This window comes from Xiphias gladius, chromosome 19 (assembly GCF_016859285.1).
Source record: "Xiphias gladius isolate SHS-SW01 ecotype Sanya breed wild chromosome 19, ASM1685928v1, whole genome shotgun sequence".
Taxonomy (NCBI): domain Eukaryota; kingdom Metazoa; phylum Chordata; class Actinopteri; order Istiophoriformes; family Xiphiidae; genus Xiphias; species Xiphias gladius.
In genome coordinates this window covers 6,740,854-6,765,929 of record NC_053418.1, presented here as the reverse complement: position 1 = coordinate 6,765,929, position 25,076 = coordinate 6,740,854, and the positions used below count along the sequence as shown (strand labels likewise).

The 25,076-nt window shown below is 40.1% G+C and overlaps 1 protein-coding gene across 1 annotated transcript in view; it reads right to left on the bottom strand.

Annotated features, from left to right (window-relative positions):
• The window catches only part of lhx6b (LIM homeobox 6b), a 32,280-nt gene that overhangs the window by 2,982 nt on the left and 4,222 nt on the right, over positions 1 to 25,076 (bottom strand). Inside the window, exons 2-7 of the mRNA XM_040154633.1 lie at positions 9,300 to 9,431; positions 8,608 to 8,729; positions 5,161 to 5,381; positions 3,127 to 3,227; positions 1,980 to 2,075; positions 478 to 649 (exon numbers count right to left, since the gene is read on the bottom strand). Coding sequence (XP_040010567.1) covers positions 478 to 649; positions 1,980 to 2,075; positions 3,127 to 3,227; positions 5,161 to 5,381; positions 8,608 to 8,729; positions 9,300 to 9,431 — 844 coding nt within the window. The remainder of the gene's footprint in view (positions 1 to 477; positions 650 to 1,979; positions 2,076 to 3,126; positions 3,228 to 5,160; positions 5,382 to 8,607; positions 8,730 to 9,299; positions 9,432 to 25,076) is intronic.

Sequence of the window (25,076 nt, the reverse complement as noted above, 5' to 3'; positions counted from 1 at the left end):
ATAGAAGTATAAAGCAGCATGCCCATACTACTGGGTACTATTGACTACACTACTATATTACTGAGTTTAATCTACAACAATGCCTCATATTTTATAAGCTCTGCAGATGTTTTGTATGTACAATCTGAATTTGTAAAGTAACTTAAGATGGCAGATAAACGTATTGCATTAATAAGAACAACATTTCCCTCTAGAAGAGTAGAAGCATAAAGTAGCATGGAATAGAAATACGCAAGCAAAGTACCTTAGATTTCTGCTTAAGTGCAATATTTGTGTAAATGTACTTCCATCTCTGCATATCATATATCATTTAACAAATAAAAGCTTTAAATCTCTATTCAATAGTTAAATATCCTGTATTCAAAGCATTTAAAGCAGTTTATCATTCTGCTTTTTAAAGAGCATACTTTCCACGTGTGACGGTCTTCTTTTGTCCCCCTAACAAAAGTGGCACTAACATGAAGAGCTGACACTCACTGTCCAGGTACCCGTGAAGGGCGAGTAGATGCGGCCGGTCGGGGCTGCTGAATGGGGAATAGTGGATATCTTCTGGCAGCGAAGGAGGCATCCTGGACAGCGGAGCGCTCTGAGAGAAGCTGCTCTGGGGCGGCTGCTTTTTGTGTCGCGCACGGCAGTTCTGAAACCAAACCTGGTGGAAATATAACAGATGATGTGAACACGCAGCAAGCAGGGGGGGGGGATCTAGGTTTGAGGTTTGACTCTTGCTCCTTTCACCAGAACCCATTTGATTAGTTAACATCCTGAGGTGCCCTGTACCTATCAGTTTCATTATTTCCCAAGGCAAAAGTTTTCCAAAAAATTTCTGGTCCCAGCTTCTCAATAGCAAATATTTACTAGTTTTCTTACTGTTCTATAATAGTAAACTCAACATCTTTGGGTTTTCAACTGTTTGTCTGACAGAAACTCTTGATTTCTGACATTTTAAAGTCCAAACAATGACCCATTGATAATGAAGATAATTGTTGGCTGCAGTCTTACAGTTCTCATATGATGGCCCATTGGTTTGATATTGGAACAACAACAAATGAACTCCATATAAACTAAAACAAATGAGGTCTTAAAATTAGATTCTGACTCAGAGTCCCACTTCAAGTTCCAAAATTCCAACAATTAATCAAATTATGGATGATGTGTTTGATGTGGAGTGAACCTGGGCTCTTGGGGCCCCGAGGGGGTGGGGGTGGGTCTGGGGTCCCTGAGCAGCTGCCCGCTTTGCCCAGCTGGCCAGAGAAATCATTCCCGTGTGGTTTGGGAGGATTTTGCCCGTCATCGTAATGGTGTTAGTGTGTAAAACTTATAATTAAACTCATCTTACTTTGAGGTCTTACTTTTGTTTTTGAAATACTGGATAATTTATATAAATAACTTTTTTTTTTCAGGCAATTTCAGAGGGAAAACCAGGTCACTGGTCTAAAAGAGGTTTTAGAGATTATTCCAACTCGCCATGATGAATTCTGGAGGAAAATGGTTGTTTTCTAACTTTTGTTTTACGCAATATGATGATATATGATTATAGATTAAGTTACCCAGCAGTACATAAAGTAGTCAAAATTATGGTTCTCTAATGCTGCTTTCCGTCCTGGCCTTCAATGCATCACTGGTTGCTGTATATTCCAGATGTGTAGGATTGCCTCTGTCTGTGGTCCCCGAACTTTTTGTCTCATAATCCATTAAAACAAAGCAGTGTTGAACTGCAACCCCTAATCAAAAGTTCCATGTGTCTAAAAAAACTGTGATTTTCCTTTTCTCATTTGCAATATTTCCAGGAGCCTGCAAAGGTTGAACAATCCTGTATTTTAGAGAAAAGTTTATAGAAGTCCAAACTTAATATGACTTTGTGGAGCTGAAATCTATATTTTTCTTCGCTCCCGTCGTGTTAATTATCTCACAAACCCTTTTCTGTGTGGTATAATACAGTACAATCTCGTACCATACTGTCACGTTTCGTCGGTGCCCACCTGTATGACCCGCCTGCTCAGTCCCGTCATTTCTGCCAGCTTCTGTAACGTTTGAGCGTCAGGGTTGTTGTCCTGAGCGAACTGCGTCTGCATCACCTGCGTGGACAGACAATATGAAGCAACACTTCATACTGCACTGTACCAGGTGACGGAAAGTAACTATGTGCATTTACCCAAGCACCCAACTTAAATAAATCTGAGGTATTTGTTTGTACTTCGGTATTTCCATTTTATGCTACTTTATACCTCTAATCCACCTCATTTCACAGGTAAATATTGCACTACATTTATTTGACAGCTTTAGATACTTTCTAAATTCAGATTTTAAGTACACAACACATCAAGAACTTTTAAAATATGATGCTTTGTAAAAAAAAAAACAAAAACAAAATAAACTACCACACAGTATATAAAATTTGAGCTTAGTGTTAACCATTAGATTGATTAATCACTTTAATTATAACAAAATTAATCAGCACTGTCTTGGTAACTGATTAATTATTCAAGTCATTTCTATGCAAATAAAGCCTGAAACATTTCATGGTTTCATCTTTTCAAATGTGATTATTTGCTGCTTTTTCCTCGTCTTAAGTGACACTAACGTGATTCATTTTGTGGTTTGGGCTGTGGAAGGTTTGACTTTGTGCTCTGGGCACTCGTGGTGGACATTTCTCGACATTTTCTTACGCTTTAAAAAACAAACAATAAATGGATTGATCAAGATGAGCCGATTAATCCATAATTCAAACAATCATCAGCTGCAGCCCTGTATAATAAATAAAAATGAGCTTCACCTTAACCAACAGCATGAGTTACATTCTGCTTAAACATGAATGCATGAGTAATAATAACCCAAGTATGATATAATATATAATATATTATTATACATATACATATGCAACATATACTATATTCATTCCCAGGGGACATTTCTTTGAATTAAGTACTTACCGCACTTACTATACTTACTTTAAGTAGATTTTTCCTGTTTATACTTACTTAAGTAAAAGTACGTAATGGGTATCATTTTGAATGCAGGATGTTTACTTATAATGGAGTTTTTTTTTGGGTGATACTAGTACTTTTACTTAGGATAAGTAAAGGATCTGAATATGCACACACATACACATGCCAGAGCAGAATCTACCTGCAGTTGCTCAGCAGTGAACGATGTCCGCGCTCTCTTGGCAGGTTTTGGTTGGCAGTCCTGATCGGAGGGCAGCGCCCCTTCCAGAGTCAGTCCTGTACCTGAAGACAATCACAACAAGGTTTCTTATGACGCTTCACCCAGGACGTAAAAATTCAGTCATGATATTGTTACGTTACACAACACAAGGTAAGAGTTAACAGGCCAATCTCGTTACAGCTCCACAGAGTCTGTTTCATGAAACTGAAGATTTGTCCAAACAAACCGCGCAACATAATTAAAATGTTTTCCCTGCCAGCAACCGCACAGTCCAAAGTATTTATACCATTATGGCCTATGAAAGCACGGCAGAGAGCAGTCTTCCACTGGAACAGTTATCAGTGTGAAAAATATAGCCAAAAACAAGACTGATACAAATTTTAAGATCCATACGGAGCAAGACGGACTGATGCATGAAATATTACTTTATGTATTTTCTTTTTTTTCTTCTAACTGTGATTATCTTTGTTAGAGCTCCCGTAAAACGTCCTTCTCTTCCAAGTTCAATTAACCGTACCTTACAGATGTTGAAGCAGGTCCATCGTTTAATCTCATGTTGGGTGTTCAAACCCTCAGATCTTTATCTTAAAGTCCAGAAGTTAACACCGATAGAATATTGGTATTTCACGTTGAAAATAAGGCAGGAGGAAATGTGAATTTTTATGTTTGATTGAATCGTGATTTTACGCGGCTGCGACGGAAGAGCTGGACTGAGCTCTTACAGAATATACAGTGTCTGTGATGTTATCTGCGGAAAAAGCACTCCTTGATAGCAAACTTAAAGGGAGCACTGGGAAATTTAAAGCTCAAGGAATCTGCACCACCGAAGTAAACTATCAACTGTACCGCATCGTCCATCTTGTGGCCCTGGTCTTGAAGAGGGACCTTTAACTGTTTCAGTGTATATGGAGCTCATTTGTTGTAAAGTTGAGTTTTATCAAATTACTTCATTTTTTTTTCTGTGTTTGAAGTAATTAACACACGGAAAATCTCAGACAAGGTCGTATTATTCCATCACAGGAGTACTTTAAAGTTACAGCTTACAATTCAGCTTCATTATTAAAGGTGCTATATGTACGTTTTTGCTATCGCTGCATATCCGACATTAGCATTAAAAGGTGTTTACTTGCCAGTCTAAAAGAAACGTTGCAAGTTCAGCATCAAACGTCGTTCTTTACATGCTACTTCTTCATCCTCTCATGCTGAACTGAGTGCAGACTGGACGCTACGGTGATTCACTATCGTAAAGTGGCATTACGAGACGGGACAGGCCGGGGCTAGCTGGTTAGCATGCTAACTTCAGTAGAAGAAAAGAAATCGTAGAAATAAAATCAAAACAAGAGTTAAGATTGGCGTTGCTTTCCAACGCTGGAGACAGCCTTTGGTGAGTAAAGGAATGAAGTTTGATGTGTTTCTTCTGGAGTGGAAGGTAAACAGCTGTTAATGCTAACGTTGGCTATGTTGCAATAGCAAAAACGTACATATAGAACATTTAATGGGTCTGACAGTTATTTTCTTTAGTAATTAATTCATCGCTTAGTCTAAAAAAATGTCAGAAAACAGTGATAAATGCCCATCGCCATTTCCTGAAGCTCAAGTTAACGTATTCTAATTGCAGTTTTTGTCTGACAAAACAGTTAGCAACACAAAGACATTGAGTTTACTATTATAGAGAACTACAAAAACTAGCAAATATTCACATGTGAGAAGCCGGTACCAGAGAATTTTTGGCATTTTTGCTTAAAAAAAAAAAAAAAAAAAAAAATAGGCTTAAATGACTAATTGATTAATCAACTAATCATTTCAGCTGTATAGTACTGGTTGGTTTCTGGGTGACTGAGGACTTAATGTACATGACACGTATAGTGGAGGTCAATATGGGCCCCGACAACAAATTTTTGCCCCAGGTCCAATCAGGACATTAATCTGACCATAACTCATATATATTTTTGCTGACTGGATCATCAGAGATGCATTTTTGATAACGAATTTTACCGTTTTCGGCAGCCCTGCGGAGGTTGTCCAGCATTATGTCGTAGTGGCTGCGGCAGAGCACCCTGCCCTCCACCAGGCCGAACTCCTCCCCGGTGGACAGCTGCCTCTTGCAGGAGAAACAGGCGAAACAGGCCAGGTGGTACACGCTGCCCCGAGCCCGCCGCACCCAGTCACTGGCGTACACCTGCCGGCCACACTGGGCGCACTTAGTGCCGAACCTACTGTGAGGAACAAGGAAACAGGCAGGTGAATGTTGGCTGCAGGTTAAAAGTCACGATTGTTTTTTTTTTGTTTTTTTTCCCCTGATCATTACAAGAATCTTTTAAAATACACTGTAGGTGCACATCATTTAGACAAACACATCTGTATATGTCAAAACTAATACACACACTCCGACAGTGCAATAATAAAAGTTTGTTTACAGCTGCAATAAGAACTTACAGTCTACGATACATCAGTTGTATTGGTCTGTAAACACATTATTACATTGAGTTACATTGTTTAATTGTCTTGTAAATAAAGATCCACTTGCCCTTGGTATTTAGTAAAGATTTTTATCTCCATTCCTTTATAATGACTTTGTGTTTATCACGTACCAATAATAATTTGTCCCGAATACACACTGGTGTTTTAAACCTCTGTGCCACTGAGTGTTGTCTCACATGCTTTTCTACCGTGGGACATCCCATCCTGTAGTGCAGGTCACTCACTCCTCTTTCAAACCCACATCGTAGGATCAGTCCGGCTGCCTTGTTTCGTGCAGCCTGCAGTCTGTTCATATCTGTGAGTTGCACTGCCCCACACTGCACGGCAGTAGCTGATCTGGCTATATATTGGACTATGAGATTTAAGTTTTTGAATATCTTTGGGTGAGAAGCCTGCGGTTCATCCAGCCATCCCTGCCGCATTTTTTTGAATTTCGATCCTCAGTAATTTGACTTCTGCCCCCTCTTCGGTTTCTACATGTTAAATACAATGGTTTCATTTTTTCCTCCTTCTAGTTGTGCTTATTGTCATACTTTTGGTTTTGTCTGCATTCAACGCTAATTTGTTCTTTTTCCACACATTTGATATTGTATCAATTCATATTACAACTACAGAGCACACAGAGGCCGCAGTTACATTTCATTTAAACACAACGAAACTGATGAGTAATCTGAATCAGAAACGCAGAAAATATAACCCACTGTATAACTGAGGCTTTCTTCAACGGTCCCGCATAATATTTTGTATTGTTTTTCTGTGGCATTTTGTATAACATCTGTGCAGAGGAGTGTTATTGTTGATCCGTTATGGCAGGAAGTTTTTAGACAGGAGTCAGAGAGCCTCTCTTCATCTCCACAGTGAGCTAAACACTGAAATTCAGTTGCAGTTTTTGAAGTTTTTAAAATGGTCTAAATCGGTAGTTCCCAAACAGAGGATTCCCCCATCCCTAAATCTGAGAAAATGTTGCCACTCTTGTTTTGAAATACCAGATAACTTGTCTCATCCGGTCTCCAAAAATCCTTCAAACCAGGCATTTCAGAAAGGAAAACCAGGTCACAGGTCGACAATGCTTCATTTTCAGGGGTTACAGGCAAGAGCACTGGGAACCACTGGTCTAAATGAGTTTTTAGAGATTATTCCACCACACAGATTCGGGAGAGATTCTCTGGATTTCGGTGGTTATTTGCCTAAAAACCCAACAAACTCATCTGGTAAAACAGCCCAGGACAATATCTTCTATTGTCTTTGTCTGTGGTCCCCAAACTTTTTGGCTTGTGCCCCTCTAAAACAAAGCAGTATCGAATTGCAACCCCTTATCACAAGTTGCATGTGTACACAAACTGTGATCAGCTCCACCAAAGAGACTTCTAAATTAATGAAAGATAATGTTATGTAGATTTTTAACCTCAAAGCTTATGATTTATGTTTCCAGACTCTTTTTTCTATAAATGGATGATGGATTAAATCAGTTGGTTTTGTGGTAATTTGACTAAAGACAACTTGAGTAAGGAAGATGCTCCACGTGAGCCCTGTACAAACTAAAGTTCTAAGGTCTTAACACCAGATTTTGACGGCGGGGTCCCACCATGACACAGGGTCATGAAGTTTGGGCAAAGTTGCAATAAATCACATTATGTTGTTTAGGGCAGTCGCCCACTTTGTTGTCTTCATTGATCTGGTCTGGCTCTCAGTTTCAAAAACACGTTTTTTTTTTCCAGCAGCGACATATTCTGCTGAAAAACTCCCGTCGACCATTTATAGTCCATTCTGCAAAACCTTTTTTTTTTTTTTTTTTTTTTTTTTCCACTGAGAAAATCAGGTTTCCCTAAACTGAGAAGCCAAATCTTGTTACACTCGAGTCCATAGCTGATCTTGGAGAGCAAAGCTCCGTTTTAGCCGTTTAAAAAAAAAAGGAAAAAAAAAACACCCAGAAAAATAAACCATGTGGTGCCCGATGATTTATCACCTTGACAAAAATAATCTTTAAGTCATCAGTCACTGTTCGAACCCCTCACTGTAAATTCATTCAGTTCCGTTCAGGTGTAGAGGTCAAGTGTTTTACAAATTAAAGCTTCAAATTAGAGCCAAATTTAAAGAGGTGGAGAAGCACTGACATACGATCTTGCATGCGTAGAATCCGTTACGATGATAGTAATGTGCGATTATTTTCCGTCTGCACGACTTTTTGTTCAAATGAAAAACAAGAGGACGGATGGATATTGTATCGAAAACATTAGTTCATAAAGGATCGTTTACAAGAATTTGGGGCGGGGGGGGGGGGGTTAGTCAATGGGAGATTAAAATATATAAATCATCAGTATTAAGGTTTCTGGTTGCACAGGCGCAGTTGTGTGTGTGTGTGGGGGGGGGGGGGCAGCAACGCATGAACAAAAACGCTCCGGTCATATTTTTCATTTATCTGCGTTATTTCGCCACAGTGCCCTTGTTTCTCACGTAGTCCACACAGGCACTTTGAGGCGACTGTGGCGAAAAGGGACTGGGCCGCGAAGAAAGCCGAGGATAAACCGCCGCTTTAGAGTGCGTGCGCAAACTAATGTGCAATTTCTTTTTCAGAATAAACTTCAGAAAGAAAAAAAAAAAAAGAAAAAGAGAATGGGGATAAAATAAACTTTCAAAATAAATAAACATTTCAGTCGCTGAATTAATTCATTCAATTTCGGTAATCGACAAATTGGAATTGAACCTCATGTATAAGGTTGTAATTAAAAATAAACGCTTTAAAAAAAAAATCCATAACTGTGTTAAGATGTGGGACTTACTAAAAATAAATAGTTTCACATTCATTAACCCTTTTTTTTTACTTAAAAAAAAGGAACTTTGCTGATGATCTGAAAATGGTAGCGTGTGTGAGATTGTAGCTTTTAGCGTCATGAAAATAATCAGCAAACAGCTGAAGGCGCCGCGGAAGCAGAATCGGTGCCGGATCAAGACAGATCTTACCTGAAATAATCCAGTTTGCAGTAGATTTCCTTGTTTTTGACGTAGCAGCTGCTGTGCTGGCGCAGAGACGCTCTGCAGACCGAACACTCCAAACATCCCAAGTGCCAGTTCAAGTTGTTGACCTGTGGGGATTGAAAAAACCAAAACCAAAACCAAAAATAAGAAAAAACAGAAAAACACACACACACACACACGATCGCACACAATCACACTTACAGACTAATGCACGACTTAGCGCGCACGACCAATAACCAGAGCAACCAGACTCTCCTCAAGTTGTTTAACAGCCTCCCATAAATCCTGTTTCCTTACAGCGAATTAAAAAACAAAACAAAAAAAACAACTCCCCCCAAAAAGATAAACAAATTCTCCGTAGCTCGTTTTCTGCGCAGTTTCACTTATTTATAGATTTTTCTAAAAGAAAGGAAGAAAGAAAGAAAGACAGAAGCCTGTGGAGAAAATGCCACAGAAGGAAAACAACAATGCATGAGAAAAATTCTGTGTTTTTCGTTTATTTTCTTGAGATCAATCTTTGGTTGCAAAGACAAAAAAAAAATAAAAGAACAAAAGAAAAAGCTGCTAATCACAATAAGACTTGGAGCCTAAATCTCTTCGTTGGATACATTCTGTTCTTGCTGAGTAGAGAGTAGACATACTTCTAATTTTCCCTCCCGCGGGTCCTCGCCTCTCACCTTCAGCAGGTACCGGTCGTGGATCTCCATGCCGCAGCTGGCGCACTGGTTCTTGGCCGCCGGAGGAGAGCAGAGACAGGCGGCCTCCGACGGGCTGGACTCAGCGGACTCCTTCTTCACCTCCGACTTAGACTGCGTCAGAAAAGACGAGTTTAGGCCAAAGAGAAGACTCGCTTCATCGTCTCTTGCAGATTTTTTTTTTTTTTGTTAGATTTTATTTCTATAGTCCAGGAAATATGTCAGCCCACAACCAGGGATGTGGTGGTAACATGAAGATCCAGCCTTGGAAAAAAAAAAAAAAAAAAGCTCCAGAAAAGCTTTATTTTCTCCAGTGATATTCTATATATTTAAGTTTCATTTAAAAGCCCCAGCACGAAGCTTAAAATGTTGCATTAGGTGAACTCTAACCTGCAAAATTAAGAGTGGATAAACTGAGTTTTGGCGACTTTACTCTGCACTAAATCCCTGATGTTGAACGCCCAGAGGTGCAGTCTATAGCCTCCTCCTGGTTAAACCTGCGCCTCTGCTAAACCTGCGGAGCCCTGCGGAGGTGATCCGGCATGCAAAAAAAAAAAAAAAAAAGTTTAGCAAGAGAGCGAGAAGAGGAATCAACGAAGCCTTACACAGATTGAAGGACAAAGAAATCAAAAGGCTGCAAACCAAGCTCGCCCAGATGTTTGTGACTCACCATTTTCGGGTCTTGAACGCTGCCTATTTGGAGAGAAGATGGAGTTTGCTCTGCGCATTACGCATCTCTGCCCCAACCCACTCTATATCCGGTCCAAAACAACGAATAACAGTTTCTCCTGCATTTAAACCCTGGCAACAAAAGACATTTTGATGCAATTAGAAGGAGAGAAAAAAAAAAAAACCCCAAAAAAAAGCCCACTATATGTGATCGATCATTCCTCTCGTGCGCAATAGGAGGCTGTATTCCCTTGCAATCAAACGCGAAGAAAAGAAAAGGATGGCACTACATCTGCAATTAGCGGCGGATTGAAATGCTTCGCTTGATAAGAGGCAGCCCGAGTGTCAATTTCATCTGTCAATCACGAAAAGGCAGCCGAGCCACCAAGCTAAGGGAGTGGGGAGGGGGGGGAAAGCGGCGCATCCTAATTTCAATAGCCCGTGTAATCGAAAATCGAAAAAAAATCTCCAAAGCGAAGAGGCTCAATTGGAGATCGTCCTATTCATAACAGACAATGTCCCGAAACTGCAGCTGATCTTGAGGCATAAAGGAGCTTGATTGTCTCTTTTTCCACGATGGACCCATTTAAGCACTCGAGGCTCCCCTGGGTGATTACAGCTGCATTAATACGCCGCCAAAAAAAAGTCTGCGCTCGGGCGGCAACCCGGAGTCCGCGTTGTCCTTCATTTTCCTCGAAAATTAACAGGTACGAGAGAGCGCGGCAATTACCGGCTACGGCATAAATATTGGAGGCAGTAACGCAAGAGGAGATGGCCTGTGGGAATAATGGTGGGGGGGGGGGAAACAAAAAAACTTATACTTCGTACACGGAGAACCTCCCAAAAGCAGCGAAAACATCGTCCAATAAAAGTTTTTCCCAGAACATCACAGGCGAAACGTCCAAGTAATTCCGTGGGGCATGGTTGTTTTTCCTCCTCTCTCCCTCTCGCTCTCTCTCCCCCTCCGTCCACACAAGAAGCCAACTCGATTAACCGTGTGGAAGTGGGAATCAAACCGGCGGCTGCGGCACCACCCTCCCGGGGCAGACTCCCAGCGCTGTTGGTCCGCTGCGCCCCCCCCCCCCCCCTCGGCTCCGAAAACGTTTACACCCAGCTCAGTCCGACAGGATGTGATGCCGCCCGCCGGACCCGCAGACCCGGGCTTGCCCTCCCGCTCGTGGGCTCGGAGGAACATAAAGGACACGAATTCATTAACCCCCCCCCCCAAAAAAAAAAAAATAAAAAAAATGACCCCAAAGCTCTGACTGAAAACACCCACCGATCAACTCTGAACATGTTGCCTCTTCTTCTTCTTTTCTTTTTTTTCTTCTCTGAAAATGATGGAGGCCAGAGTCAGTCCCTTTGCCGGAGTCACCTCACGGTGCCACTGCTGATTGCAGAGCGATGGAGGCTAAGAGGTGTCAGAGATGCTCATGGTCCCGGCTCTGTGGAGCTCCTTGTCGGACCCCCGGGCTTCGTTCTCAAGGGTTTATTCTCTTAATGCACTTTCTTTCTTTCTTTCTTTCTTTTCCTTTTTCACTTTTCATTGCGTTCACTGTCGGCGATTTCGAATTCAGATGGCTCAAGAAGGGAAAGACGTTTTTTTTTTTCAAGTCTGTCTTAAAACAACACCCACGTGGAAAAGCTGATTTTTTTTTTTTTTACCTCTCAAAGTTTCCCATTAGTTTTTCAGAATAATATGAAAAGGGAGCTTTATTAGATGTGAACAGTTGCAGTCAAGGTTGACAGTGGGTTATATGTCACATAGGGGGATGCAAGCTGCATTTTATTATAATGGTGTCAGATGCTCATTGCAGTAGCACAACTGACCAGTGTCATCTGTGAATTTGTTTGTTTGTTTGTTTTTTTTCCTCTTTGTGAAACTGACAGAATCTACGAGCTCACAACAGCCTCATAACTAATAAACAACACAGGCGCACATTGACGAAGCGCAACAAACTTTTACCCGGATTATTTTTGTTTAATTCAAATCAAACCATGTCACTGATTTTTCTGACTTCCTAAGGGGGCGATGCCCGGCAGCTAGGATGCGAATAGTTCAGCCAAAGCGTCCTAACCGATGCAAGTCACCGGCAGCTATTCGGTCCAGGTCTGCTACGCCTTCGCTCGCCCTGTAGGGAAAGTGGGTCACCAGCCGGGACGCGAGGCTCGAGCGACGCCACATGCAGCGAGCGGTCAAAGCCGAAGCGTGGCCGGTCATTCGTTCACGAGGACCCGGGTGATGCATTCGTTGACCGCCCGGTTTGTGTCCAAACCCCCCCCCCCAGAGCAGTTGGCGGGACGTCGGCGTTCAGCTGGAACTGATACGCTGGATGTCACAGCGCGCGGTGGCACTTACTGCTTGTTTTTTGTTTTTTTTTTTCTTCGCCTGTTGCGTTTATTGCGTCTAAGTGAGTGGAGAAGCGGCTTTGTGAAGTCTTTGTCGGACCCCTTTGGTGGTTTTATTCTAGAGTCCGCAGTGGAGAGACGGCAGGAAATGAAGGGAGAGAGCGAGAGAGAGAGATGAGGACCGATATGCAAAAGGGATCCTGCTGCCGCGACCGATGATTCCTGTGCGTCCGCTGTCATGTCAGCCTCCTGCCCTTTCCCAATTCCAGGCTGAGAGATCACAGCCAACAGAAAAATCCCCACATCTCCAAATGTATTACGACCGGTATGCTTTTGTAGCCTGTGGGTTTTTATTCACAGGAAATTAAATGTAATGGGAACAGGTCGCATTAGGCCACATTGGCAGCAGATTAGAGACAATATTGAACCGTGATTGAATGTCAGCGCCCCCCCCTCCTGTCTCTCTCTGATGTAAACGAATCAAACTCACTGAGTGAAGGCTTCTCGGGTCAAACGCTGCTCACTTAAACTCGCCCTGCTGACAAAGAGACTGGAGAGTCAGAAAAGCAGCCCAGCACTTATCCAGAGGCTTTTAGGGTCCTCAGCTGCCAAAGCAACCGGACAACAAGAACTATTTTACAGGAGAGAAACCTGAATGGTATTTAAACAGTGGTACAAATTGTCGTTATGGATCTATTAACATACTTATGTTGCCCTACAAAGCCAGTAACTACATATCTGGTCAAAAATAAGACAAGAATCAGACTTTTTGATATATATACACATTTATATATACATATATATTTTCTTAGCTGTTTATCCCTCAAACTTCAGCTTCATTTTTTTTGTACTTACTGCTGTCTGCCTTTGAAAGGCGGGATGGGAGTTTTATTGTTTGACCTGTGGTCATTTCGTGTTTTCAGCACTTGTTTTGCGTCTCTTTGTGGGGTTGTGTGAAGTCGGTTTTGTGTTTGGTTTGGGTTTGACATGAGGTCACCGAAGCAAATTCCCATCGACTACACTGAAACAGCGAGAAAGCATTGGATCTTTAAATCTTGAAGGCATTTTAGCAGTTGGAGGACGAGACAAAGGAGGAATGAAAGTTTCATTGCAAAAACCTCTTTAATAACTTGATCTTATTGTACACACATTAAGAGGAAAAAAAACTGTATTTTTTTACATAATTTAGGTGAGATTAAAGACAACGTCCATTCCATGTTTTGTTGGTCACGATATGATGATTTAAGGGTGATGCTGTTTAGAAACATTCATTTCTGATGAGTCCCTCTGTTTGGATGATAATAAAAATTGGAATCTTTGGGCCAAAACCTTCATTTGTATTGAAAGGTTACAGTATGTATACGATATTATGTACCTGTTTGACAATATGTCACTATTTAAACTGTATTTTTGGTGTCCACGTGGACTGGGTGTTGTATGTGCACGATACACCAAATAACATAACTAAATTGAGGCTATCTGCAGAGCAAAATCTGAACTTAACTGTCTTAATCATCTTTACTCCGGTCATTATGGAGTGTTTTGTGTGTTAAAGTCAGCTGAAGAGAACGAGGCTGTCCGTCTTCTTGATAAAATTGACATTTTAGAGATTTTTAGTGACGACATGAGGAATCTTTTCCTTTGTGTGGAACGTCTTACACCGAGGCCACGGCTTTGGATTTCTTTTTCCCTGCAATCACCAAACTCCCTGCGCCCACAGAGAGGGAGCAAAATGACTTAAAGTGAAGGTTTCCGTGAAATCAATGACGCTTATTGATCACATAAAAAGCATTTGTAGCAGCAGAATTACATTGTCTCAGTCTCTTTGTATCGTGAGTGTGATGCAGTCCAGCGGTTCTGTGCATTAACTGTAATTACCAGGTGGAGCAGGGTCAGCTGAAAGCGTGCTGGTCCAGATGTAGGAGGGAAGAGTGTTATTTCGCCTCCATTATTGTGATTTTTTTTTTTAGTGATGATGTGCAAGAGGGAAGGTGACCACTTTGACCATGTTTTTTTTTTAACCAGTTTTTGACCAGTGTACGGTTGGTTTAGTTCTACATTAATACTTAAAGGCTCTTTTCGGAGACATCGATTTTTGGGGTCTAACCCAGGGTAGATATGAATTTGGAAAGAAGCTGTTTGGACCATTTTTATTCTAAAGAGGACAAGTAGCAAATACATTTTCACCTTCCTAGAGGTTTATTGTTGTGAAAGCCTTAAACCATTAAAAAACCCCACAGTGAAATCCTCTAACTTTAGGTTAAGAGTTTCTTACTTTAGAGTAAATCGAACTTATTTCAGATTTTATTATCTGGTTATTGATAAGACGACAAGATCTGCCTGATGTATGAGTAAAACTCTATAAAACTTTCAAACACACCCATACATTTTGACAAATCTACTAAATGTCCACTTACTTGCTTCTTCAGGAGCTTTCAACCATCGTCATCAGCTGTTTACTCAATTGTCACAGAACTGTATTTTCAAACCTTCCCCGATTCCATATTAATTATTGTCATTATTGAATAATGTACATTTTTGTTTACATTCATAATTTCCTGACAACTGAGCAATCTGATGAAGACTGTGTGTTGCGATCAAAAGCTCCAGACCAAGCGAGAAAGCTGACTTTTGATCGGAGTGTGTGTGTGTGTGTGTGTGTGCCGTTTCCAAGGTCGAGAATGAAAGTGAACCTTTATTTAATGAAGAAAGCATCCATGACGTTATTATCCATGGCGCATGGGAGATGAACAGCACCTTGTTATGTAGAAGAAACACGTCTAATGCAACAGGTCTTTTAACTGTGTGACGTCTCATTTCTATTTTTAATGAACCCGGACGCTGGGTCAGAGATGGCAGAGGCCCCTCACTGGAATGTGACTGGCCACCACCACCACCACCACCACCACCACCAGAGTAAGAAGGCGATAGGCAGTTGGATTGTTAGTATCAGAGCCTCTTCATGAAGTGATTGTTAACACGTGTTGTTAGAAAGTCCATCACACAACAGCTAGGAGATAAAAAGACCACAAGAAGAGATAAAGAGATAAGAAGTCTGTTAGATAAAGTGACCACAAAGAGAAGCTTTTACTTGTCTGTGACCAGGGGCCCATTGGGTCACAATCTGTCCGTGGGTGTAGGATATCTGCTGTTACAAATATTACAATGTTTAAAGTTGTTCATTTCACATTCAGTTTTTACACTCAAAAAAACAATGTAACTACTAATGATGCACATTTTATTATTGTAAGAACAATCAGCTCTAAATTTAAGTCTCAAAACATATTTGCTTGTTCTGCAAATGTGCCCCAGTCTTCCACCCCCATTCAAAAATTTCTAAGCCTGACCCCGTACGTACGTCACCCTTACAGAATTTCCTCTTTGTGGATTTGGCAACATGAAAAGCGCAGGAGCCTCTTGACAATGGTAATATCTAAGGATGGGTCACCTGTTGCTTCCTATACAGCTCTTTGGATGTGTGAAAGTCACAGTACCGCTAAAGTACATGTGTATGTGACTGCTACGTCCTGCAGCCCTGCCCTTCCTTTATGTACAGCTGTCCGCGATCCGCACAAACAATAAGCGGCCAGCACGCTGCCACAATAAAAACAAACCGTAGCACATGCTAAAGCTATTAGACTCATCCAATGAGCCCCAGTGGACAGTTTGGTGGCTGGTATGTCAACAACGTGTGACGTGCATCGTCCGCTGGCTGTGGAGGTGCAGAGGGGGTTCACACCAGGGCAAAATCTTATTTACAGTGCTGGACGTTGGAAAACAACCGGCATTAAGGTGTGGTCCTTTTGTCATAACTGAATAACAATGCTTGTATAACATAATGGGTTTAGCTCACCAAGGTTACGGGATAAAGTCATGCCTATAAATTTAAAATTCTTGGTAGTAGTATAGTGTAATGTAAGCTACCGCTGTAAGTAATTTTCTGGGGAGTGATTTGGAATATAATTTGAAGTTGAGCAGCTTAAAGACGTCACCTGTCAGCTAAATAATCTAAGGAATTTTCCCGAGCTTTGAGTTGCCAGAAGCAACCAGCTTCTCTTACTGTCACCTTATTTTTCTGAAGTACAGTCTCAACAGTTTTAGGTTAGAATGTCTCACGTACGGTATAAGACTGATGCCTTGATATTAATACAACAATCAATCGCTAAGAGAACAGGTAATCTCACTGAAGAAAATGGTCTTAATGCACTTACTGTATTATTATATTGTTATATTTTAATTTTAATTTTTTGTTTGAGGAGTATAGCAGCCTAGCGGTGCTGTGGTGGCAAATGTTAATTTTACAATCTCTCTCACCCTGAAAACCTTTTTTTTTTTTTCCTCCATCACCATCTTAGTCCGAGTGATGCGGTAGTTTCTGACAAATTTAGACCAGTCTTAGTTATTTCACAGGAGAGAAATATGACTGTGCAGTTTTTCTTTCAGCTGTATTTCCACTGGTTTGAAGTGGATGTGGCTCATGAAGTTCATGTCCCGTACCCCTGTGGCCCAATCAGGATTTTGCAACCGGAATCGGGGGGCAGCAGTGTGGTTGTCTGTTTATGTTGCCAGGCCAGTGTCCATGAAATCCAATGAAACGACAACCACGCTGTTCCGAGGATGCAGGGTAGCTTAGTCTTTGAGTGTTAAACTCTTGTAAATAACCCCTAATCATGTTTCTCCCCCCAAACTTTTTTTTCGCTTGTTGCTTGAGAGATGTGCCAGATTTTCAACTAAGTTTTCAAACCTTAGTGCCCGTGTTATCATGACATGATTAATTATTTCTCTCAAAACCATTATTTATTTTGATACAGTAACTGATTTTATGCTTGTACCATATATTCAGTGCAGTAAAATGTAATGCATTACGGTAAATCCAACATAATTTTTCTTTCTGTCTATTCCACTGTAATCTGTCCAAATCTACAAGCAGTCACAACTTCAGACAGAGGTGGTACAGCCACAAAAAGCATATTTGTCACCTAAAGCCAAACTTTTTTTTATACAGAGCTTTACTTTGAAATGTAATCTTATCGCAACAGTTAGTGGCCAAACAAAAGTCAACCGTGATCTGGGTCTAAAAAAACCCCCAAAACACTCAAGAATAGAAAAAAAGCATTGTTTTAATTACAGGTGATAACAAAAAGAAGAAAAATGGTTTAAACAACAACAAAGATGTGAAAGTTGAATGAGTTTTGAATGGATTCACTTTCCATCTGTTTGCACGCGCTGTTACACTCATAAAATATGTCACTGCATACAGTCATATACAATACAGACAGACATTTTGTCTGTTCTGTTGTTTTTATCCCAAAACTGTTTCATCCATTTATTTGTTTAGTAGTTTAACCCCAAATTAAAAGCCTAAACAGAGGCAGTGGATGCAAAATTATCCTCAGCTTGATGCCCTACATTACATTTGTTGCATTGCTTCTTCCTATATAACAATGTTTATCTGTATTGTCCTGGTTCAATAGTAAAATAAACATGTTTGTGATCTTGAGATTAAATGGTTAAACATGAGCAACGTCTTCTCTTCTGTACAGGTTGCCTTCCTGCAGTTCAGGATTTTCTCCAAGTCTCAAATCTTTATAATTCTCTTGGGCGAGGTGGAGACAAAATGTAATGTGCATGATTCATTCCTCTTTCTTTCAGTGGCTGCGTGTTACAGCGAACCAGCACAATGCCACGTTACAGTGATGACTGATGCTCTGCTTGGCATGTTGGCCGAAAGAAAATGCTTGGAGAAGGGTGGAGCGAGCCCTAAACATAACACCAAGGCCTTATCTGGTTTCTGTAGAACGTCTGCCGCTGTCATCCATGTGAATATTGTTAGATGTCTGAGATGAGACGGATCTGAGGCCAGTCCGTGTGAGAACAGGATTTGAAAACATTCATTGCCGCAGTGATTTATCTGCTTTGTAAAACATTTCCTACCGATTCCCGAACGGGGGTACCCCAGAGGATGCCTGCAGGTATATGTGGAAATTAGCCTAAATAGACTCAATAAAAAAAATTAAGATTATGATTTAATTTAAACAAGACTAGGTCAAAACTTAGTATGTGGCTGGCCAGCCCTTCATCTGTTTGCTTCTTTCCTACTCTCTGTGCTCACATACACAGTAATCTAATACAGCTGAATTCCCAATAAAGCTGCTATCATTTACATTTTTTTCTTTTTCTGTTGTCAGACAATGGAACAAGTTTGAAATAGTGACTGAAACATGGCCCATTAAGACTTCATGTTAACCAGCAGTCACTTCCAAGACATTTCCAAGCTGCTGCTCTGCACTGCTAAAATCCTGTTTTTATAACCGTTGTTTGACAAAATCCCCATACACATAAGTTAAAGAAAACAGCTGTGCCATATTTTGGCCATATTTACTTGTTAAATGATCGTTCAGAGAGAAAGTTAGAAGCTCATTCGTGTCTTTGCAGCTGCCTTGCGGTCAATTGAATGAGACGCATAGAGAGGTGTGCCTGCGGAGGGCAAGGCTGACATCGTGCTCGCGGGACAAAACTGGCAACTCGCTTCTATGGAAAGTAGCTAAGGTTTGTCGAAGAAGTCGCTAGATTTGTAGCTAGGTGCTTTTGTGAAGAAAAGTCGCTAAAGGGTGGTGAAAAGTTCGTAAGTCTAGTTAAAAAGGCGCTAAGTTGGCAACACTGCCGGTAAACCCCCTGATGACGTATTAGAAACTGTTTGCACCAATTCATTTTGAAAAAGCAATGGCCAATGGGGAAACTCTACCAATCAGCCGCCGACCAATGGTGTAACTTCATCACCCAGTCATGTGGCATTCGACTAACCAATGGTGTAACTTTATCACTCAGTCAGTCGGTCATGGACATTCTCGTTCATATGGTACAAATATATACAGCATACTATTATATATTTCTTTTTAAGGAGGAAAAGAAACAGCCAAATCAGATTAAAAAATTGGCGTAAAAAAGTTAATCTTTGATAAAGTTACAATCACCAGTAACTGTAGATCAACCACAGTCAGCTGTAACATATTTGAGAGGGCGCTAAAACTAGTCAAACAAAAAGCAAAGTTGAAATACTTAGCCACAAAAGTAATAAATAATGGTTGACCTCGTTGGATAATGAATAAACAGTTGAAATCGTTAGATAAAAGCATGGATAAACAGTTTAAATACTTAAAGGTGGTGAATAAACATATATATTTAGCTAAAAGCTGGATGAACAGTTTAAATCCTTAAAAGTAGTGCATAAACAGTTGAAATAGCTAAAGGTAGTTAATTAATAGTTGAAATAGTTAGCTGAGCGTATGGATAAATAGTTGAAATGGTTAGCTAAAAGGAATGTTGAAATTGTTATCTACAGATAAACAGTTGAAATATATATTAGTAATTAAATGCTATAAATATAGCTAAAAGCAATGAATAAACATTGAAATAGTTAGCTAAATCAATAGATTAAGTTGAAACCCTTAATGTAGGTAAAGATAGACAGTTGAAATTTAGTTAGCTAAAAGTAAGGTATAAAGTTAAAATAGTTAAACTGTCAAAATGGTTAAAAGTAATGAACAGTTGAAATATTAGGATAAACAGTTGAAATAGCTAAAAGTAATGAAGTTGAGGTTAGCTAAATGATAAAAGTCAGCTAATTAATGAATGAACAGTTGGTTAACTAAATGAAAACTGAAATAGTTAAAAGTAATGAAACAACATTTGAGATAGCTTAAAGTGATGGCTAAATGGTTGAAAAGTCCAGCATCTGCAACTCCAATTGGTAGCAGTAGTACCCATGCATACTTGACTGACAACACAAACACTGACAATTCAATTGTACTGAAAAAATATTGTGACAATAACCAGTTTTATATGGTTAACAGTGTTAAATAACGGTTTATAATTCATTTATAGGAGCACATTTGGAACATATGGTGCCGATGAAGGGGTACTTGAGCTCATCTGACAGGGCTGTGGGAGTAGGTCAAACAAAAAAGGCTTTGGCAGCACTGCTGAAAGACACTTGGATAGAAGTGTCCACCGAATTTTTTATTAAATTATTCGTGATGTGCTCATGAAAATGTAAGATTTTACAGAGGGAGTAACCGCTGAGGGGGTGAAGAAGCACATGAATAATACAAGAAACACTGAGTCAGGTTCCAGCCAGTGAATGTTTGCCTATAGGAGCTTGTTTCAGAGTCAGTTTGACGTTTTGAAGACTCACCATCCACCGTCCAACATTCAACAGGCTGCATCTACTCTGAGATCAAACCCATCTAGATTACAGTCCTGCAGCCAAGCTTTCAACAAACAAAGGAAATGGCACATTACACCATCCCTCTCTCTGAAAAGTTGCAGTGGAGAGAAAAAAACGCTCTCCAGTTATTTGACAAATACAAGTTTATTTGAACTACAGACAAAGAAAAATGAAGGGCTTTTTTCAGGGCTTGCACTCCATATGACAGCAATTTGGGGGTATTGTGTGTTTTGGCCCAAGCGTGTGGTCTATGATAGATGACAGGAGAGAAAATCACAAGCCGCTGGCTTGAGCACAGACATGCAAATTGCTTTCAGCTGATTGCCGTATTCTGCTTGATATTTATCAAGTGGATTACAGTATGCCTCTTTATTTACAGCCAGGAAGCAGCTGATCAATTCCGCTGAAGGAGGGAGGAGGAGAGCTGATGTTTTTCCTCTGTTGGGTGAAAGTACAAACCCCTAAAGTGGCCAGTGAGCTCTGTAAAATTAAGTGTATCCTCAAATGCATCTTGTTTTACCACATCAAAAGAGACAGCATCCAGAAATACAGATGTCTCAAGATTATTCCAAACCCACAATGATATTGGTTTCTGCTGAAACTACTGAATTAATTGTCTGGAATGCTTATTGTTGATATGAAGGAAACATATCAATTTGGCGACCAACCTTACATGAAAGTGGCTCCGCGAGACATTTTGTCACTCGGTACTACAAAATCTGAAGTACTGAGTGACAAAATGACAAACAGCAGCTTCGCTGAGCCTTTTGTTTATATGCATTTATTTATTGGATGGAAAACTAAATATTTACCACACATGGTGAAATGGAAGGGTTTCTCTTTATTGTGGACGATCCTGCAATAAACTAATAATACTATTGTGGTCTTTTTCAAACAAAAGAAAGAAAAATCCAATGTTTACAAAAAGGGAAAGAACGAATGAAACAAACACAAATCAAGAAACTCTTTTGTTTCTTTTTCTTTGCTTTTCATGTGTGGTCATCTAAACTTCATCAACGCTTTTCAGCCTAACTATTAAAAGCAGTGTTTCTGGACTTTTTATTTCATTTTAATTTAATTGCCTTGAAAATATCTAACAGAGAATATTTCTGTCTGATACAGTGATAACAGATGGGTGCCAAAGTAAAGGAGAGACCAACATAAAGTAACTTAAAGGTATAATATGTAACTTTTCCGCATTAAAGGTCTAAAAATGACTAGACCTATGTTATATATTTTTGTTGAGTTGTGTATTTAGATTATCCCAAATTTTTCCAGCAATTTTCAAACCATCATGAAATCCATCATTTTTAATCATGGTTATGGTCCATTTCATTTGGTCACTTGTCAATGGCGTCCCTTTTATGTCCCCTTTGGGCATGCGTCAGCGTTGTGGTTGCCTGCCAGAAGCGGCAAAAACTGACTTTTTATCCAGATTTAAGCCACAATTTTACGACTTTAACTATACATTTTACCCCGATGAATCAGTCATCAGACGTCTGGATCTTAAGTTATCAGAGAAACAAGCTGAGCAAACCTTGGCGGCCGATTAGCTGATTTTTAACGTGAAACTTCTTTATTCAGTGTTTTTATCAGTTTCAATCTCTGGGTCCGTTTGTTTTGGAGAGGAGGAGCCTTTTGAGGATAATTTGGCTCCTGAACCACCGGGACGATTAACACTGAAGGAATCCTAACTGGGAGAAGCTGACTGCAATTACGGCAATGGTGGTGAGAACAACAACTCCCATGATCCCACGGTACTTCACGACGTCACCACATCCCGTCTTTTGTTATTGTTTTGATTTAGAGACCCAGGTAGTGTGCAGGTGGTTTTAGGTCTAACTGCACATCAAAGCTGCAATTATTCGTTGATTCATTGATTAGATGATCGGTTAAAAAAAAAAAGATCTGCAACTGTTCCTGACAACTGAGTCATTGTTTTACACATTTTTCAAGCAAAAATACCAAACATTTGGTAGTTCCAGTTTCTCAAATGTGAAAATTTGATGCTTTTGTTTGTCACAAATAATAAACCAAACATCTTTGGGCTTTGGACTGTTGGCCAAATAAAACAAGCCATTTGAATACATCTCCTTGGGCTGTGGGAAATTACAATGTGCATTTTTCACTTTTTTCTCACAATTTATCGACAAACGATTAATTGGGAAAATAATAAATTGATAATGAAAATAGTCATCAGTGGCAGCCCTAGTACGTGTGGGTAACAAATTAAAGAAAAAAACCAACATAAAGTGCCTTAGTGAGGTGTTGGGCCACCGCGAGTTGCCAGAACAACTCCGATGCTCCGTGGCATAGATTTTAATTTCTCTGAACTCTACTGGCGGGATGGCGCATCCATTCTTCAAAAGTTACTCCCTCATTTGGTTTTTTGACGATGGTGGTGGAGAGTGCTGTCTAACACGATCTAAAATCTCTCATAGCTGGTCACTTGGCTTCAGATCTGGTGACCTTGAAGGCCACAACATATGATTCAAATCATTTTCATACTCAGGAAACCACTTGTGCCTCCTTGTTTTTTTCTTTTTTTAAATTCAGCGTCTGCTTGTCATCTTTGTCTCACAGCCCTATTACTGGAAGCTTTAATCATCGTGTTTTATCATCAGGTTATCATCAGGGTTATCTTTGTCTTGGCTTCCAATTTGAACAATTTTAACAGAAGGTCTGCATTAGTGAATGGGCGTGGCATTAGGGGGCTAAAAGTCAGGATATCTCAGCTTCTGCCACTTTGATCATTCTGTTAGACTTTATAATGTAGCCCACAATTTACAGGATAATTTCGTTGTATGAATAAGATATTAATACAACGCTGACCAGTTCCTAATCGTACTTAAATGTAGGCACAGTGGAAGAAAACCAGACTATGGGGAACAAGGGAGTAACAACTGGGCATTTTATAGGACAGTAGAAATAAATAATGCCTTTTGTAAATACTGGGTATATATAGGGTACAGTAGTGGAAACAAGATGGAAGTTTGGGAGAAATGGTGTTAACAACTTTGTTCCTTTTTGTATAATTAAAGAGTAAAAAGGGTAGAACAGTCAGACGTTATGTTAAAGCCCACATACCTTGTTCTCGCTGTGTAATGTAAAATGCATGTTGTAGTTTCGCTCATTAACAACTATCAATGCAATGAGCAGGAGAAAATACAATGTAGAAGAAGTGAGCTCAATTACACCCACGCCATAGGAATTTATTATCATGCCTGCTACCAGATTGAATGCTGTGGAATAAGGACAAATTGGGAAATGGGACTTTATTTTTGAAAATCCTAGCAGGCATTGAAGTCCGGCACCGCAGCAGCTCATAACAGACACGCCGGAGTAGAGAACAAACGTACCTTTCTCGGATGTACACCTAGGGAAGGTTTCTGTTGTTCCCTGAGGAGGATAAGCCCTAACATAATAAAGTAACGTATTGATATGACATATAGATACAGGTGGCTCAAAAAGAGCTAATCTTTAAAGTTTAATGGGGAACTTATAATTATTGTTTTAATTCTTTTAATTACACAGTAACGATAAGGTATGTGGTCTATAATATCAAATGTTGGCTGTTCCCCCCTTTTTACTCAGTGAGAGCAAGATTGTTAACACTATTTTCCCCAAACCCCAGTTTTCATTATTCTCCTTTCAATCTGTTTCTCACAGGCCCCCTCAGCTTTATGGAAGAGCAACACTGAATCATTGGACTATCCATTAGTAAGATGCTGAAACTCTTGCAGCTAAAGGTTCCGACCTCTTGCTGAATCGGACCTCTAACCTCCTTTAGGTGAATTTGACCCCTCAACTCCCAGAGGAGACTTTCTTTGAGCAGCACGTTATTCGTTTTGTTGTCGTCCGTGTTGCAGATGACAGACAATACAGCAAGAAAAGAAACTGAGAACACCCCGATGCCATATCACTAAAATGTTGAATGACTCAAAACTGTGTCATCTTGCAAGAACTGTGTTATTTTTAAATTGAATTAAAAATCAAGCAGGTTTTGATAGACGACATTGAATATACTGACCCCATAGTACAACCTAGATGCAACAAAAGTGAGTACACCTGTGATTTCCAATTAAGGCTAATTGCATGAACAAGGTTATACGGGCACACACACACACACACACACACACACACACACACACACACACACACACACACACACACACACACACACACACATATATATATATATATATATATATACACAGCTTTTTAAATTTTGGCCTGGGTTGTGTCTAATGCAACATGGCTCCACATGGTAAGTAACTGCCTGAACAAGAAAAAAAACCAGCTTGTGAGACATAATAAAGATGGGAGACGGTACAAGAGCCTCAGTAGGCTACCGAACGTGAGCCAAAACACAGTTGCAGTATTGGTTAGGAGGTACAGGAAGAGCCATACTACCAATAACAGAAGGCGCAGTGGTCGTTCTTGAAAAATGGTGCCACACACAATTTGCTTTTACACAACCTTGTATTGAAAAACAGACAGTTTAAGTATTTCTG